We start from the raw sequence: 16,641 nt of genomic DNA, 5'->3' as shown, positions 1-16,641 counted from the left end.
TTAGTGCCAAAAATGTAGTGATCGTGAACTTTATTCGAAGAAAGTTATTCAAACATTTGAATGTTTTGCATATTTTTTCTTTTATCTTGGAACTTTTATCTAAGTTTTCCTTAAAATAAATTTCAAGGAATTTAGAGCAACTTATTTTACTTATTTTTCTTGATTATCCTAACAACATTTTCCCTCAAATGTACCGAAATAAATCTGAGGATGTAAATAAACTATAAGTTGTAAGGTCAAACCTAGTGACAGTTACTTTTCCCTGGACGGTAAAAAAAATATTGTAAGCGAATAAAAACTAAGCGCAGTCGGTACAATGCCAGTTGTTGATTCTAAAACCAGAAGAAGTTGCCAGTTCTGTGATTCTAAAAGTTTTTTTCGATATTTAAATTTTAATGAATTTTGTGCAGACAGTGCAAGCTGTAACTATAGTTGAATTTCTTTATAGTAAACATCATTGGGCCAGATAAAATAACGTAAGTAATTTAGCATGCGTGTGCTCTGATACTAGGATCACTGTGATTATCACGTATAAACTCTGCACCACATTACTTAAATACACAGAATGTAGAAAATATTTTCAAACAGAACTTTATTTGAAAATTAGATAAACTGTAAAAAAGTATGCAAGTTTCGAACATCAAGTTTCCGGCTGGGATAAAAATATTTTTCATTATTATTGAAATAAATCAGGCAGTTAAAGGTCTGAAATGTTTTAACAATGTTTATTCAATATCTTCTACAGGATACCATCAACGCAATGATATATTTTACAAAAGTATTGCAGATAATTAATATGCTTTTTGAAAATTTTATTCCATTAAAACTGTAGGCTTAGTCAAGTGATCAGAGTCCGATATATTTTGCACTGCGTTTAAAGGCATCGTTGAGACATTCTTCTGGAATAGGGTACTTGTTCACTTTCTTGTTCAAAAAGGTTTTCATTCTACCTTCAACGGCAGAGAGAACAATATTTCTGAAAAATTTACCTATAATGCGTATGTAAGCATTCATGAAGAAATTTAAAGGCCCTAAGCCAGAAACTTTAACCTCTGACCCTTTAACATCGTCGACCTTGAAGTTCTGAATTTTGGGGTTTGAGTCCTTAGCTGAAGGAACAACATCAAGTTTCATACTGACGTAAGATATTTTTGCTTCAACTTTAGCTTGCGGACCATGGCCCATTAGTTTCACCTTTCCACTGCATTTCATCTGCAATTCTCCAGCCCCCAAGAAGATTTTCAAATGAGTTTGCTTCATGCGATCTACCACGACATCTCCATCTCGATTGACTGTCCTCAAGCCATAGATGTGGCCATCGTAGATACTCGCTTCTCCTGTATAGTTAATTAGCAGAAGCTGTTTGTGAACCTCTATCGTCTTGGTTGGTATTTCGTAAGGATCGCGGAAAACTTCTGTGTCTTCCTTCATATCTCGTAGGATACCATCAACATATTCATTGCATGCTTCTCCTAAAAATAAATTAAATTCATTGTTTTTAAAATAAAATATATCCTTGCCACTTGTGAAATTGAAAAAAAAAAAAAAAAAACATAGCATCATGTCACAAGGAAACAGCTTTTATGTATAAAAAATAATAATTTTCTCAAAATACCTTCAGCTTTATTTTCCAAAATTAAACCATCCTACTACACGCTAAGCTTATAATTGGTTGGCGATTAACTTTACATGCGTTTTTTTCATTGAAAGCAAATGAAATTATGTTAAAAATATATGGAATGAAAAAAAAAAGATGTTGGTGAGTGAAGCAAGTAAATATCAAATTGAATCATTAATGCTTGAGGACGGATAAGGCTTATTAATTACCTTTTGGGTTCTTATTACTGACTTGTTTGAAATTATTAATAAATAAATGAACAAACAAACTCAAAAGAGAAATTGTCAGCTTTTAAATTTTATTAGAAAAATATAATTTTCATTTCATAAATGTTTGCATTCTCAATCTAATAAAGCTTTTGAATTTTTCAATAAACTCTCCTCCATAAGCATTATTTACCCAAAAAAATTTTATTTGGTATGTAGTATTCAGTATGAAGAAGCCTTTGGTTTTAAAAGTTAGAACAAGTATCATTTTTATATTAATCTTGTGAAATACATCACATCACTTCTGATAAAATAAGGTAAGGTATTATTCTTCTTTTTTAGATTTGATTATTTTTTAACAGACTCATCATAGAACAAATGATTAGCTAAAAACTGATCGTTATGAATAAATAAATTGAAAAAAAATAGAGCATTCTTTAAATATAGTCTATATGTTACAAGCATGTATTTCGTGAAAAATGCAGCATCGAATATTTTTCAACGAGACGCGCACACAGACACGCGTACAAATATCTGTTTGATGACTTATATATATCATTTCAAAAATTCTATAATCATTATTTTGTATACATTTTGCTTGACGTGAAATTTATGTATCAAATTTATTTTTTAATTAAAAGTTCCCAATTTATAAGCACTTTATAAACTTTATGGCTTATTGTTAACTTAGTTAATGAAAATCCATTCATTGAAGAATGTTTTATAATAAAAAAAAGCGATCTTTATCGCGAAATTTGTGATGCTGTTTTGGATTTACTTTGTTTATAAGTAAATCCACAAAAGTATAACTCCTCTAAAGTAGTCTACACTTCCTAAACTGAAAACTCAAATCACGTTTGAAGTTACGGAACTTAGCATAATCCCACACTTTGGTGAGAAGGGGTGTCTCACACATCAGAAGCATTGGACTCTTGCTATCAAGCGTTCAGTACTGTTTATATAAGCGTTATATGTATATGTGTGTCACTTACATGGATATTTCAGTTTAAAATTTCCAACTTAAATTGCTAAATACTGTGGAGTCCACAAGAATGCATTGTTGGGGTTACACTCACACCATCAGTTTACCAGCTAAGAGTTAATTTGAAATAACCTTATTAACATTTCAAAAAAAAAAAAAAAAAAAAAATGAAGCAACATCTTGGAGATACTCAAGGCTTTATAAGTATGTTTTTAAAATTCTTAATTAACTATTAATGAGCATAGATGATGCATAATCTGCTCATCATTTCGTCCATCAGAAGGTATTTACTACATTGTTGGTACTTTGTTACAAGTTGAACCAATTTTTTCATTAAATGCTTTGCACTTCACCAGTTTTTGTTGAAGTTATGCGTTACCGAGTCAATAAAGGGAGCAATGTTTTTTATTGGGTGTTCTGTTCTTCTGAAACTAGTTAAAAATTTTAGCATAAGCAATGCAGTTCTTCAATATCATTCAATTTAAGTTAAAAATTTCTTTGGAAAGTTCCTCAATATTTTTTTTTTTTTGAATAAAACAGTGATTACTGGAACATATGACTAACAACTACATAATCAATTATCAATGAGAATTTAAAAAATATAAATTATCCTATCAGTGTCTTATTAATCTGAGGTCAAATACAGTAAACTCCCGATTATCCGCGGGATAGGGTGGCACGATAACCACGGATAAGCCAAACCGCGGATAATCCGAATAATAGGTAAAAAACGATACGTAGTGTATGCAATAGATAAAAAAATATTAATGACACTCACACATTCTTTCAAATTATAACTAAAAACATTGCTACATTGCATCTACTAACATTGAATAAAAAAAATATGTGTAAAATCTAAAAGCGAACAACAACACAATCACAAGTTTCAAAAAAAAAAAAAAAAACCAGTGAAAAGACCCGCGGATAACCCGACCACCGATAATCGGGAGTTTACTGTACATTCCTAAACAAATTACTCTTTGTTCAGATAATCGGGAGTTTACTGTACATTCCTAAACAAATTACTCTTTGTTTTGTATTATTGTTTTATTATTATTATTATTTCCTTTGAAGATGGTGTTTTCCACTTTCACAACTTACAGCGGCTGTGATTTAAGTGTTTGCACTACTAATACCATATCAACCATGTCATAAATTCAAAATTTTGTTCACCTGACCTTTTAGGTAAAGCTTATGAACGTTGAATCTGTTAGGTGTAAATATATATATTTAATGATATGAATTAAATAAAATAACTGCAAATATATCAATTATAATTTGAAATAAAGATTCAGAGCTGTTAAATAATTTTTGCATGTATTGTTGTTTCAAATATAACATAGAGCTTTGAAGATGAAAATATGCCAAGTGAATTATTTTTGTGGGTTGAGGTTTGGAAGTTTGAGTTGTTTTCAAAAATGGAAGCGTTTTCATATAATGTTTTGACAGTCAATTTCAATACTTCTTTCTTTGTTCATCAATTATTAACTATACCTATTATATCACATACAGACTTAAAAATTAGGCAAGTAATGAATATCCTTCTATAAGACTGGTATCTTCAAAATAACGACTAAAATAGCATATATTATTGTCAACTTTGGTTAAATCTCATTTTTATTATGTCAATTGATCTCACGCTAATTAAGTTTGAAATGATTTCAAACTAATAGATTTCAGTATACTATTTATATATTTAATTACATTTACATATAAAAATTACATTCTGAACAATCACTGCGTCACATACTTTGTACTCAAGAGCATGGAAAAAGGGATGCCACAGAACAAACGTTTAGTAAATGTTAAGGTTGAAATCGAAGGCACAATGTTAAAATTGCACAATAAACAGTAAAAATTGTAGACACGTGTTTTGGGATCAGAAACCTTTTCAACCTTAAACTCGTTTATTTTTCTTTGAAAAGAGGGTTTCCTGTAACTCCGAAACACCTGTCGGTAATTTTTATTTTTTATGTGAAATTTAAGTAAAATCATGCTTTGTTATTAAAATTCGAGCTTTATAAAATTAAACAGCTGATTTGTAACATTGCTTGCTGGTTCATTATCAAATCTAACGACTGCAATGATTTCGATTAGCGACTTTTGTCTGCGATTTCCGCTGGGATATGAATGTAATTATTTATAACTCTTAAGCGATCTAGTTTCATCGGGAGAGATATTTATAACATGACAAATTTTAATACTGATAATCTCAGCAACGATTAGAAGTGTAAATAATAGTCTTCAGTTTTAAATAGTATTGTTTTTGTCTTACCTTCAAATATTTCATTATTGGCATTTTTATGTAAACGAGTAAAAATTGTTTTGTAACAACTAAATTGCCTTAAAAATCTCAAAACTGTCTTCAGTCAGAAAGAAGATACATAAATATTTTTTACCAATAACCGATAGTGAAATTAAAAAAAAAAATATTCCTTAAAATCCACTTTTATTAGGTTTTGAACATGTTATAAAAGTGATAGTTACGAAATTGGGCCAATTATGCGTAAATTATATCATCTTAGTCAGAGCTATAATGGATTATATCATGAAAAATATTCGTTCTTATTTATCATCTTTCTGTTTCATTCTGTATATTTGGAAGTTATTATTAAAGAGCAATAAAATTAAACTCAAAATACTTAGCAGTATATCTAGCTTAATATTTCATTAAATTTATTTTTCTATATTAATAATATAAAGCTGAAGAGTTTGTTTGAACTCGCTAATCTCAGGAACTTGGTTCGAATTGCAAAATTCTTTTTGTGTTGAATCGTTAATTTATTGAGGAAGCCTATAGGCTGTATAACATCACGATATATGACTAATAGGAGTGGAGCAGTGATAAATTGAAATTATATAAATAATAATTATGATGCATTTTTTATTGCATCGATAGCTCTAAATGTTGCTGCTCTACTAGCTCAGTAGGTACAGCGCTTGACCAGCAATAGCAGGGTCTCGAGTTCGAAACCGGCTGCAGGCGGAAAATTTGCAGCCATTTTCACGCGGCTCATTTAAAAATTAATTAATTTAAAACTCAAGGGTTTTCGATTATTTTTTATTGATTTTTTTTTCGAATTTCTTATTTAGCGGAAAACATCGATGTGGAAGAGAGTGTATTTTTTACCACATATATAGCATGTATATATCATAGCGTGATGTACATAAAATAGTTTTTCTATATATTGTTGTCTTATTAAATCGGGTGAAACCGCGGGGGCACAGCTAAAAATAAATAAGGGAAAGTGTTTCTCAATATTATTACTGACCCAGGCAACGCTGGGTATGTTTGCTAGTTTATAATAATTTTTCATCACATAAATACACGAATCATGACAAAAAGTATTTTCCTTTCTTTAAGGCTATTTTTTTATTCAAATATTTAACAAATTGGTCTCGTATACTAAGGTACTTTAAGGTACTTTCTTAACTGTTCTTCTTTATATTAATTTCAGAAACCTATTTAATAAAAGCATTATCAATACCTGCAGCAGTAATTTCATACAAGCTAGCTGCCCATAGGGTAAGTCCAAAGACTAGGAACTCCATCTTGCCGAAATGCATGACTGTAGAACTGAGAAAGAAAAATTCCTGTTGATTCAAAACATAGCATTAAAAAGCGTTTATACTCACATTTTAGCAATTTACTTCCTCAGATAATTAAAATCTGTGACAAAACAAATATTAAAGTTATTTATTGTTTCTAAGTATTTTGAAAAGGTTTTTTAGGATTGCAAATAAAAAAAAAAGTGTAAAAAAATAAAAATAATTAAAGCGGATAAATAAACATGAACAAAAAATATAAGGGGAAATTACTCATATAATTTGTACCCAGATAATCGTAACATTAATTGCTCAAATACGCAAGTGATGCAAAAGAAAAGTAATACACTAACTGCATTACGTACATACGCTACATTCGCTCAATCTAATGAGAGAATGCAGTTTGGTACAATAAGAAAGATAATTTCAAACATTGCAGACACATATTTTTAAAATAACTGGGTACTAAACAGTTAAAACCACAGCGTACTTTTTCATTATTAGTACAAAATGTTCTTAAAGAAGATAACTTTTTAAAAATAAATTGCAAATTTGGGATAGACAAATATGATCCAAAGTTGGCTCACCATTAAGTTTAATCATATTTCACTCCATTATTTCATCAATGTCATTACGAAAGGTGTGAAACTTCACAATGTTTGTCTAACCCATAGACTAATAATAAGAGTAGACCGAGCTTTCTCATTCTTGCTGATAAAGAAAATTTGTTCATAGATGTATCATGTGACTAGTGGAAGGGCTTGGCGAAGACTTTGGCAGCATGGTTGCTAGATGGCAGCATTATCTATAGTTTGGCACTCGACATGTATTTTAAGACAATGTGTTTTCATTAAAAAAAACTTCCAGGTGCAGAGATTGATCTGTTTTTCTTTTAGTTATGCATTATTTTGACATTAGTAATAGTTTTTGATCAGTTTTCGGTAACTTTTATTTCATTTGGAGCTGTCAGCGTTGGCGTGAACGAAATGGCGTAAACGTTTTGCGTTAACGCAAAAATGTACTAATCGGTATCTTAAATTGAAACTGTAGGTAAAAATCTTACCGTTTGCTGATTCTTCTTGGTCGCTTGCATTGCTTAGAGAGTTATTGCAATTGACTAAAGAAAATGCACAATACTATCTAAACGAAAAACTCACTATATTAACAAAATATTTACAACTTAGAATAACAAATTTACAAATCGGACTCCATAAAAGATCATTCTTCCGTGTTCCATCAATTCTATTTATTTTATTTCGCGCTGGCGTTGATCGTCTGCTACGATTAACGCCCGCTGTTGCTAGGATATCCACCAGTCACATGGTTTGGTTTATGAGCAGCAAAAGGGTTGCCATAGCTCGGTCTACTCTTATTATTAGTCTATGGTCTAACCATAATTTTGAAAAATACTTCCAGGAATTTTTATTAAAGATAGCATCTGCATTGCATCTAAATTACTTAAATTATAAAAATATTATTTATAAAGAGAGTTCTGAAAAGAAATGCAACTTTATTATGAAACGAGCTGATGTGTGCGTCACAAAACTTCCTTTTACTCCAATTTAATGTCATTTCCCCATTACTGGCAATTTTAATGAGATTCAACTGTCTACTCTCTAAATATCACCAACAGTGGCCAAATTAAAACAGATTTTTAAAAAAAAATCGCCAAATTTGTCGCCAGTTTGGCAACAAAACTAGGCGACCAAAAGACTGGCAATATATCGCCAAGTGTCCGCCAAATTATAACACCACTTGAGTTTACATCGAAATTGACAATGATTTCCCCCCAAAAAGGGTCAAAAGACCCCTTTAGAAACACCCGAACGCAACGAAAAGGGAAGGTGCACAACTAGACCCACTAGGAGTCTACGTACCAAATTTCATTTTTCTAGGACATTCCGTTCTTGAGTTATGCGACATACATCCGCACATACGCACATACATACGTACATACAGACGTCACGAGAAAAAAAAATCGCGAATACAATACTTCCTTTTTTGTAAAAGGAAATAAAAAAAGCATATTTTAATTACGTTTAATCTTATAGAAAATGCTTCTCAATCGAAGCTTCTAGTTTTTATTACTGTTTAACAGTTACTCTTTGGAAAATTTATTCTACTAGAATAAGTAAAAGGCTGTGGTTGCATTAAAAGTGCTGAGAATTTATTAAAAATTAACCATGCACTAATTTCAATCTATATATTGCTCTTAAGCTCAATGGCATTCAATATCATTTACCTTAGAAACAATGAATGTTTATTGAAATTAGTATATAACTAATATCTGCCTTATTATTAAGATTGAGTAATTTCAAAAGAAGGATGTATGCTGAGCCTAACCTAGGAGGTCTTAACCCCATCTTACTTAAGTTGCTCTAAAATGTAGTATAAGATTTATTCCGCTTAGCTGTTAATGAGGACATGAGAGAAGCTTTTTGTACAGTAAATCTGATAAAAATTCTAGGAAAAAAAATTTCAGAGAAACTAAAAGAGGTCTTCATATTTTGAAAAGTTTCATGAGCAAGCAAAACGACTTTTTTCACTAAATATGGTATTGCCAGTAGTTAAAATTCCTAATTGTTAAAATGAAAATAAAAATTTTACTCATACTTCTATTTTTTTCTAACGATATAACCCTTTATTTGTTGCACTTCTCCATCAGACCCGATTTTCTTCAAATCCGTTCTTGATAGAAAATGGGAAAATTTTGCCTATAAAATCTTACATGGCTTGCGTTTTCATCTGAAGATTAATAATTGAACCTTTAATGGGGAGAGGGGGGGGGGGGGGCAAAAGGGTGATTACACACAGTCGTATGTGGGACAATATGCACTCGATTTTTCTTACACTTTCGTATACGAATTAAAAACTTTATCTGAAATCGAAAGTTTGGCAACTATGAAATTACATGAGTGATTTCTTAAAAAAAAAATTCCTAAAATTTTTATATTGTTATTTTTAAAGTGATTTTTACCTGGGTCGCGTGAGGGACACACTTTTGGACATAAGATTTAAGAGTTCTCAATTATAGTAATATATCACCCGAATCTATTGTTGCAATTCTAATACATGCATTTTTCTTTCCTACTAATTTTTTTTAGCGTTAGCTTTAAAAAGAAGTAGATAATGTGCCATTCCACAAAAAAACAGACATTTTGTCCCACACGTGACACTCTATATTTCGTCTTAAAATATCTTCAAAAATATGTAACAAGAAAATAATTTAGTCTAAGAAATCGCACACATTGTGCGACTACTTAGAACAAATATTTTTGTTTACTTCACGTTGTGAAATGTAATATAGAGCTGTTACGTGCAGTAAAAAAACTTTGGCTTTTTCTTGGAAACGTGGAATCCAAAAGTAGTGCAAGTCAACTAAACAATATTTGTATTAACTTTGCGGTTTAGTAAGCTATTTTACACAAAACACTACTGCTATGACATTTTCTGATGACTGCCTATCGGAAAATGTTTGAACCTAGACTTACACTACTTGCGCAAAAAATAGAAAGAGGTTAAAAAGCTTTTTTTTTTTGATGTAAACAAATTACAAAAAAAAAAAATGACTTGTACCACTTTTGCTCTCAACGGCTTAGTTATACATAAACATTTTACAAAAAGAAAAATATTCAAACGAATGAAATATAGAGAAAAAATAAATTTGTTTAAAATCAAGCATATATATATTTTTTTTAGATTTAAAACATTTCTGGAATATGTAGCTTTGATCTTACCTTTGGAAAAAAAAAAAACTTCCGCAGCCGAGAATGTAGGGCGAAGTTTTTAACGATAATGCGAGCTAGAAACACAGCATCTGTCTTTTTTCAGATTTGTATCTGAAAGTAGTGAAACCCCCCTTGAAACTATATAGTGTCTATTCAAGAAAGCACGTGTAAACAAGTATCCGTGAGAACGTTTCAAGTATAGGCAGCGAACACATTTAATGACGTGAAATGCATATCTTTTGATAGTTGAACACTTTATTCCATTGTATAAGAACAACAAAAGATATTTAAATCGATTGAGTGTTTGGATATCTATAGGATTTACTCGATTTTTGAGTCCTAATACTATACTCACGTTTGGATTTGATGCATTTCGGGAATTTTATTTTCTTTTGCAAAAAAAAAAAAAAAAAAAAAATCAGTCGAAAAATGAATATCAAGTGGAAAACATAAAGACTGGTACTTGAAATAAAAATGTTGTACATGCAAAAATATTACTTTATTTTATTTCTGCTTTCATATCTTGCTATATATTGTTTGAAAATATAACTCTGAAAAAGAAGAAACTCCTGTTGCCAAAGATTATCATTGACAACATTAGTTTCTGACCGACTGACATTCTATTACTGATTTTGCGTTCATAATCCTGTTGCGTTGTTAATGTAAGGTTAGTTTCATTTGAAAAAAAAAAAAAAAAAATCACAGATGGCTTTTTCAAGTAGGTCCCCGAGAAGGGTTCCATATTACGTTAAAATGCAGCTACGGATGCAAGCTGCCGTGGGCAGGTAAAGGGCAGTAGTTGCAAATTTTTTATTTTCCTTTTTTTTTTTTTTTGCATTTTTGCGATCTACTCTAAGTTAGCTTTCCTGTAGAAGCTTGCTTATTTGGTTTCCGATTTAAAAAGGGCGCGAAAAAAACGTTTAGCATTTCCCAATCGTTAGCATTGAATCCAAAACGCGTGTCTTCAAATATCTCAAAAACCTCATTTTTGCAGATACTGCCGTTTACCCGCCCACGGCACAAAGTTTATTAACTTCGCTATAAAAAGAAAGTTTGCTTATGAGATTAATACTACATAATTAAATATATAGCTTTTTCTAATAGGATTACTTTTCTATCAATAAATATATTTATCAAGTTCCATTTATGTATTTTAAAGAGTTCCTTATTTTGTATTTTGACTAAGTTCCGTTTTTTTTTTCATTCTATTAATTAAGGTTTGCTTTCAAAGTAAACCATCTTTCTATTTATATATATATATATATATATATATATATATATACATAAATGGATACACACAAAGGTATCTATGTGTTCGCGTGTGAGTGTGTGTTACTGTGGAAGTTCAAAATTTTTTACTGTCGAATGGGGTGATTAAATAACAGCCGGGGTTAGAATGTGCCAGATAGATTGTGGCATATATAAAAGTTAGGATGATGTTTTTACAACAGATGGATGGTTTGACATTTTCTGCAATCAGCTTTATCTTTAGCGTAATTTAATTTAAACTCTTTCTATTAGTGTAAATACATATAATGTGGCACAATATTACCCCGTGCTGTAACAAAGTCACCCCATTTGACGGTAAATGCCGATATATATTTATACATATCTTCGAGATGGCAAAATTCTAAAAAAGGAAATTTCGCTAAATCAAGTGTGTGATAGTATTAAGTCAGCACACCACAAGTAAAATGCCAAAGGTATTAATTCTTTGCATTTTCCGGTAGCCCGTATGATTAATAATCTCGGTTCTGAATTTTATATCTGAAATACAAATAATGTTGGAGATGTTTGAAGATTCCTGAGCATTGTCAGCCAAAGTACGCTGTAAAAAATACCCGTACTTTCAACTGGTTTTTCCCGTAGATTTGACGGTTTAAACCCGTTTCGTTGAAAAACGATTTTTTCCCGTTCTACGCTTCAGCTATGAACGGTTTAAAACCATAAATTTGTCCTTGTATGGTAAAAGACCGTTATGTTGACGGATTTTCTCCGCAACTTTTACGGTTTTGCACAACCAACCCAGCTGCCGGAAAAAAACATAAATTTTACGGATTTTTTTTTACAGTGTACTTGACAACTGCGAGTGAGAGGCGCGAGTATTGATTTTTTACGAAAACATATTATTTTGAAAAAGAAAAAATAGATTCAATCACGTTCAGTCCAAATGGCGTTTGATTTAATTTTATACATCTGGAAATAAGATTAAAAAAAACTAGATCTTTAAAAGCGTTGTTAGTTAGCTAAGGCAGAACTACATGTAATATGCAGATTTTCCGGTTATAACATCCAGATACTGCATGTTTTACGAGTTAAAACTCACCATTGCTTGCGGATTCTCCCTGTTGTGCTTAATTAATGTTAGAACACCCAGTAATACCCTTTTCCGAAAAATGTTTTTGGAAGCAACACCAGTGTGAAAGTTATTTCAGATACAATGGGAGAACATCTACCTCCATCTAGGTTATTGGTTTATGTCATACTGATCAGTGCATAACAAGGACAAAACTGCAGTGTTTGGATGTCATAACCGGCAGTAGGTACATTGCATGTATTATTGCAGTTGGTTTCACTACGTTATGGTTACAAAAACGTCTGTTTCTGTCGATATAAGTGCTTTTTAATGTGTAAGACTTTTTCTGTTCGAGACAGTGTTGATTTTTTTTTTTGATGTTTCTTGTGCGCAACAAAAGTTAGAATGGAATAAGGTCATACATGCATAGACATATTTTAACAAGATATATATTTATAGAACTTTCTTCCTTTCTCGAAGTTTATCGATAAAAATATTTTTAAAATTCAGCAGAGTCAGATTTTTAATTCTATATTAACTTTTGATTCTATTAACTAAAACAGGGCTGTCCAACTGCAAAGAGCCCATGGGCCAGAATTACGATCACTGATCACCTGACGGGCCACAGTTTGAAAAGGTTGAACAATAACCTCCTACCCCGTATACAATAACAATTAATAGTTGAATTATCAATTATAAAACAATGAAACAGAAGGATTATAAAACAATTTTCACACATTTTAATGGGAAAACCAGTCAGATCAATATCATCAACGAAGAGTTGACGAGAGCAAGCTTTCAACTTATTTTCAGAAATCAACAAAGGTCGTAGATTCTGTAAGGGGAGTCTTTATTTTTAACCAATTGCAGGCAGTGTTTGCTTATCTGTAATGTTTCTCTCTTCCCTACCTGTCTCGCCCCCCCCCCCCCCGCTAACGAAAGGCAATATTATTTCTAGGAATTCGTTTGAACACCATCGTGCAGGGTAGGACTGCTTGATCTTGACCTGTAGATGTCCTGTACCTTTTTCTTCCAATACAATGAAAGGAGTAAAAAAGCGATCTAGGAAAAATTTCGGGAATCCCGGCTTGACCAAGAATGCTTCTTGATACCATACAATGTAGAAAAAAGAAATATGTTAAATAAGAAGTTGGCGGGCCGCACAATGTGTGCAAGCGGGCCGTATGCGGCCCGCGGGCCGCATTAACATTCTAACCTCGGGCCGCCAGTTGGACAGCCCTAAACTAAAAAAAATGTAAATATTTCAAATTTTGAAAGAACCATTTAAAAGATAAAATATTTCATGACAGTTATTAAAGATTTCAAAAATGTAATTTTTTTTTTTTTAAATAACGATGGACATTTTTTTAAAAATCTGTTAAACATTATGCTCTGAATATGCTCCATTAGTTACTTTTAGTATTAATGCTTCCAAAAGTATTTTTTGAAAAAAAAGGGGGTTGTAACTGTGTGTTGTTTTCAATAAAATTAGCTGTATATACACTGGTGAACAATTGCTAAGGACGGATGGAAATAGCAGCGTTAGCAACCACAAAATGGAAGGCATGGAAATATGAAAATTAGCATAAGTTCGGGACATAGTAAGACGTGTTTTAGTATGCAAATTTTAGACTCACGACGTTGCTGGTGACGTAATAGCGCTGATAAGCGATATAAAGGATTGGACGCGTTATGACTATTGCTGTTCAAAAGCAAAGTTTGACGGGAAAGAATCAATTGACGAACTTGCATTTTTCGGTATATCTTCCCGACATCCCTTAGATGATTTTAAGGGTGGCCGTGTGGTTGGCAACATCTAAGAAGGGCAGAAAAATTTCGATGTTGCCACGGTGTTCGACGTCAGCAACAGGGTTATTTCGAGAGTTTGGGATCCAGCAAATGTCACGAGGGAGGTCATGTATGCAATATGACGTCAGCAGAAGATTGATACTTAGTGATAGCAACAAAAAGGAACTAGCGCAACACAGCTACTGAGGTAGCAAAGCAGTTTCCTGCCGCTACTAGCAAGCAAATAACCCGAAAAACTGTAGCCAGACGTTTGAATGTAGTAAGACTTTACGTCTGTCAACTTGTTTTGTACATCCCACTGTCTGTAAGTCAGTGTTTTGCTCGTTCGTAATGATGTCTTCAGCATCGCATTTGGAGAAAAGTCAACTGGACTTGTGTACTATTCTCCAATGAAAGCAGATACAGTCTGCCTCTGTACTCTAATTGTGGACGACAACTAATATGGCATGAGAATGGCACATCATACAAGCCGGCAATCATAAAAGAAAAGGACTAGTATCTTACAAGTTGTGTCATGGTATTGGTAGGATTAATCAATTGGAATAATGGATCAATGGCCGTACGTCGCTTGTGTGCTTCCAACCATGACTATGACGGCTAGTGATACATTAATGTTGTTCTACAGCCTCATGTTCACGTGTTCTGTGGTGCTGTGGGCGATTAATTCCTTTTCGTGGATGGCAACGTAACATGTCATTAACAATCGCCGTCCAGGAATGTCTAGCTCACTCAAACTATTTAACCCATCGGATGGCCAGCACGTTCTATAGATTTGAATCATATTGAAAATGTTTGGGATGCTTTGGGGAGCAGTCTTACTGGTCGACAACATCCTTCAGTAAACAGGAACACCCTTATTCGGGACTGACAGAGAAATGGGATAAGTTACACCAACAGCTGCTGAATAATGTTGTGTAAAGCATCACATGACGTGTGGAAACTTGCATAGCTCTCCATGTTAGCCATATCTCATGTTGACATCTTATGTCGGAACTCTTGGGGGCGGTAATTTCATTTATTCACTTTTACGTATTCAGCCCAAAATGACCATTTTGTCCTTTGAACACTTTTCAACGCCTTCTAGATTTTAAAGCACAATAAACTATCGTCATTGCAATGTTCTAGAGTTCTGGCATTAGTTTATTTCACTTAGCATCGAATTACACTTACTTTTTTACCCACTATACAGCCCATTGGAATCTGCCCTTAGCAATTGGTCACCAGTGTACAATGCTGAACTAACAAATGTAATAATACAGAAAATGCGGATTAAAAGATTATATAAACAAATACCGATCATTACATATAATCATTTGCTGTTACAATTACATTCCTGAGTTTGCTTCCAGACAAAAATGAATGCAGCAAAAAGTCCAGTGATACATATAAAATCTTTAGGGGGGAAAACATCAGTGACCCATGGAAATAAATTTAAAGGGAAAAAAATGTGAAAAACCACCCTGACGTTGCACAAGTGCGGAAAAGCTTTTGTCCTGGCTAATGATATGTATACAAAGTGTTTAAGCATAGAAAATAATAGCGTGCGCTTCCTTCGTGATAAACTAAAAGCCATTAACGATTCATTTTATGTGAAAATGAGCAAAACTTTTCTCCGTACTTTTCAAACATATTCTCGTTGGCTTGGAAATGACGTTATTCTAACTGTGAAACCTTGAAGACAAGTTAGGTGAAATTTATATCACACCAGAAGTTGAAATACTTCATGTTGGAAATGAGTTCAAGTGGCTGTATCTAAAAATACTTTTCCAATGAAATTAGAATACCTATTGTACTTTTATACATCCGCGAGAAATGATGAATTTAAGTAAAACATCGTATTATGTAGCAATAACCCGTAGTAAAAGTTGCTAGCATTTGTTCTCTCTTTTTGTCCCTATTTTAGTTGTTAGATACTTTTATGCTATATTAAAATATGTACGCTTTTTGTCTGCCTGTGTATGTTGCAATTATGCCAAACTGATAATGGTTGATGTCAAAGTTGGCTTTATATATGATTGCTAAGTGTGTGACTTTTAAATTTGGAGAGACATTGTCAGGTTGGAGAATAATTCTCCCTATTTTTTTGATATAACGAAGAAGATGGCATCATTTTTGGTGACTATTTTTTCTCATTCAGATGAGTGAAGTAAGCAGGTGTTTTTTTTTTTTTTATTGAATAGTGAAAAATACAGGAGAATTTGACCTTTTGTAATTAAAAATCTGCAGTAATAATAAAATAAGAAGTTTGTTTTCAGTTGCTTTTCCTTAAAAAACGGGAAAGCACAGAAACAAAAAGAAAAAAAAAATGCGCAGAAATGTGGTTTTGCCAAAGTTGTGAACCTACCTGGGTTTTCGATAAATCAATTACATTACTAAGTTGATTCCCGTTTTACGTTATTTTTAGCATATTTTGCACCAGATCTTGAACTAAATGCACTAGAGAACTATTTTTGTGA

General features: G+C 32.3%; 1 protein-coding gene across 1 annotated transcript; it reads right to left on the bottom strand.

Annotated features, from left to right (window-relative positions):
- Positions 1-690: 690 nt before the first annotated feature.
- Positions 691-10,106, bottom strand: LOC129218680 (uncharacterized). Its single transcript, XM_054853001.1, has 3 exons — positions 10,090-10,106; positions 6,295-6,383; positions 691-1,472 (listed from the first exon to the last, which is right to left on the bottom strand). The coding sequence occupies exons 2-3, from the start codon at positions 6,371-6,373 to the stop codon at positions 847-849; spliced, it is 705 nt and encodes a 234-aa protein (XP_054708976.1). The 5' UTR covers positions 6,374-6,383; positions 10,090-10,106; the 3' UTR covers positions 691-846.
- Positions 10,107-16,641: the final 6,535 nt, after the last annotated feature.

The sequence above is a fragment of the Uloborus diversus genome, chromosome 3 (assembly GCF_026930045.1).
Source record: "Uloborus diversus isolate 005 chromosome 3, Udiv.v.3.1, whole genome shotgun sequence".
NCBI classification, from domain to species: domain Eukaryota; kingdom Metazoa; phylum Arthropoda; class Arachnida; order Araneae; family Uloboridae; genus Uloborus; species Uloborus diversus.
The sequence above is the reverse complement of the archived record's forward strand: the minus strand, read 5'-3'. Positions and strand labels throughout refer to the sequence as shown.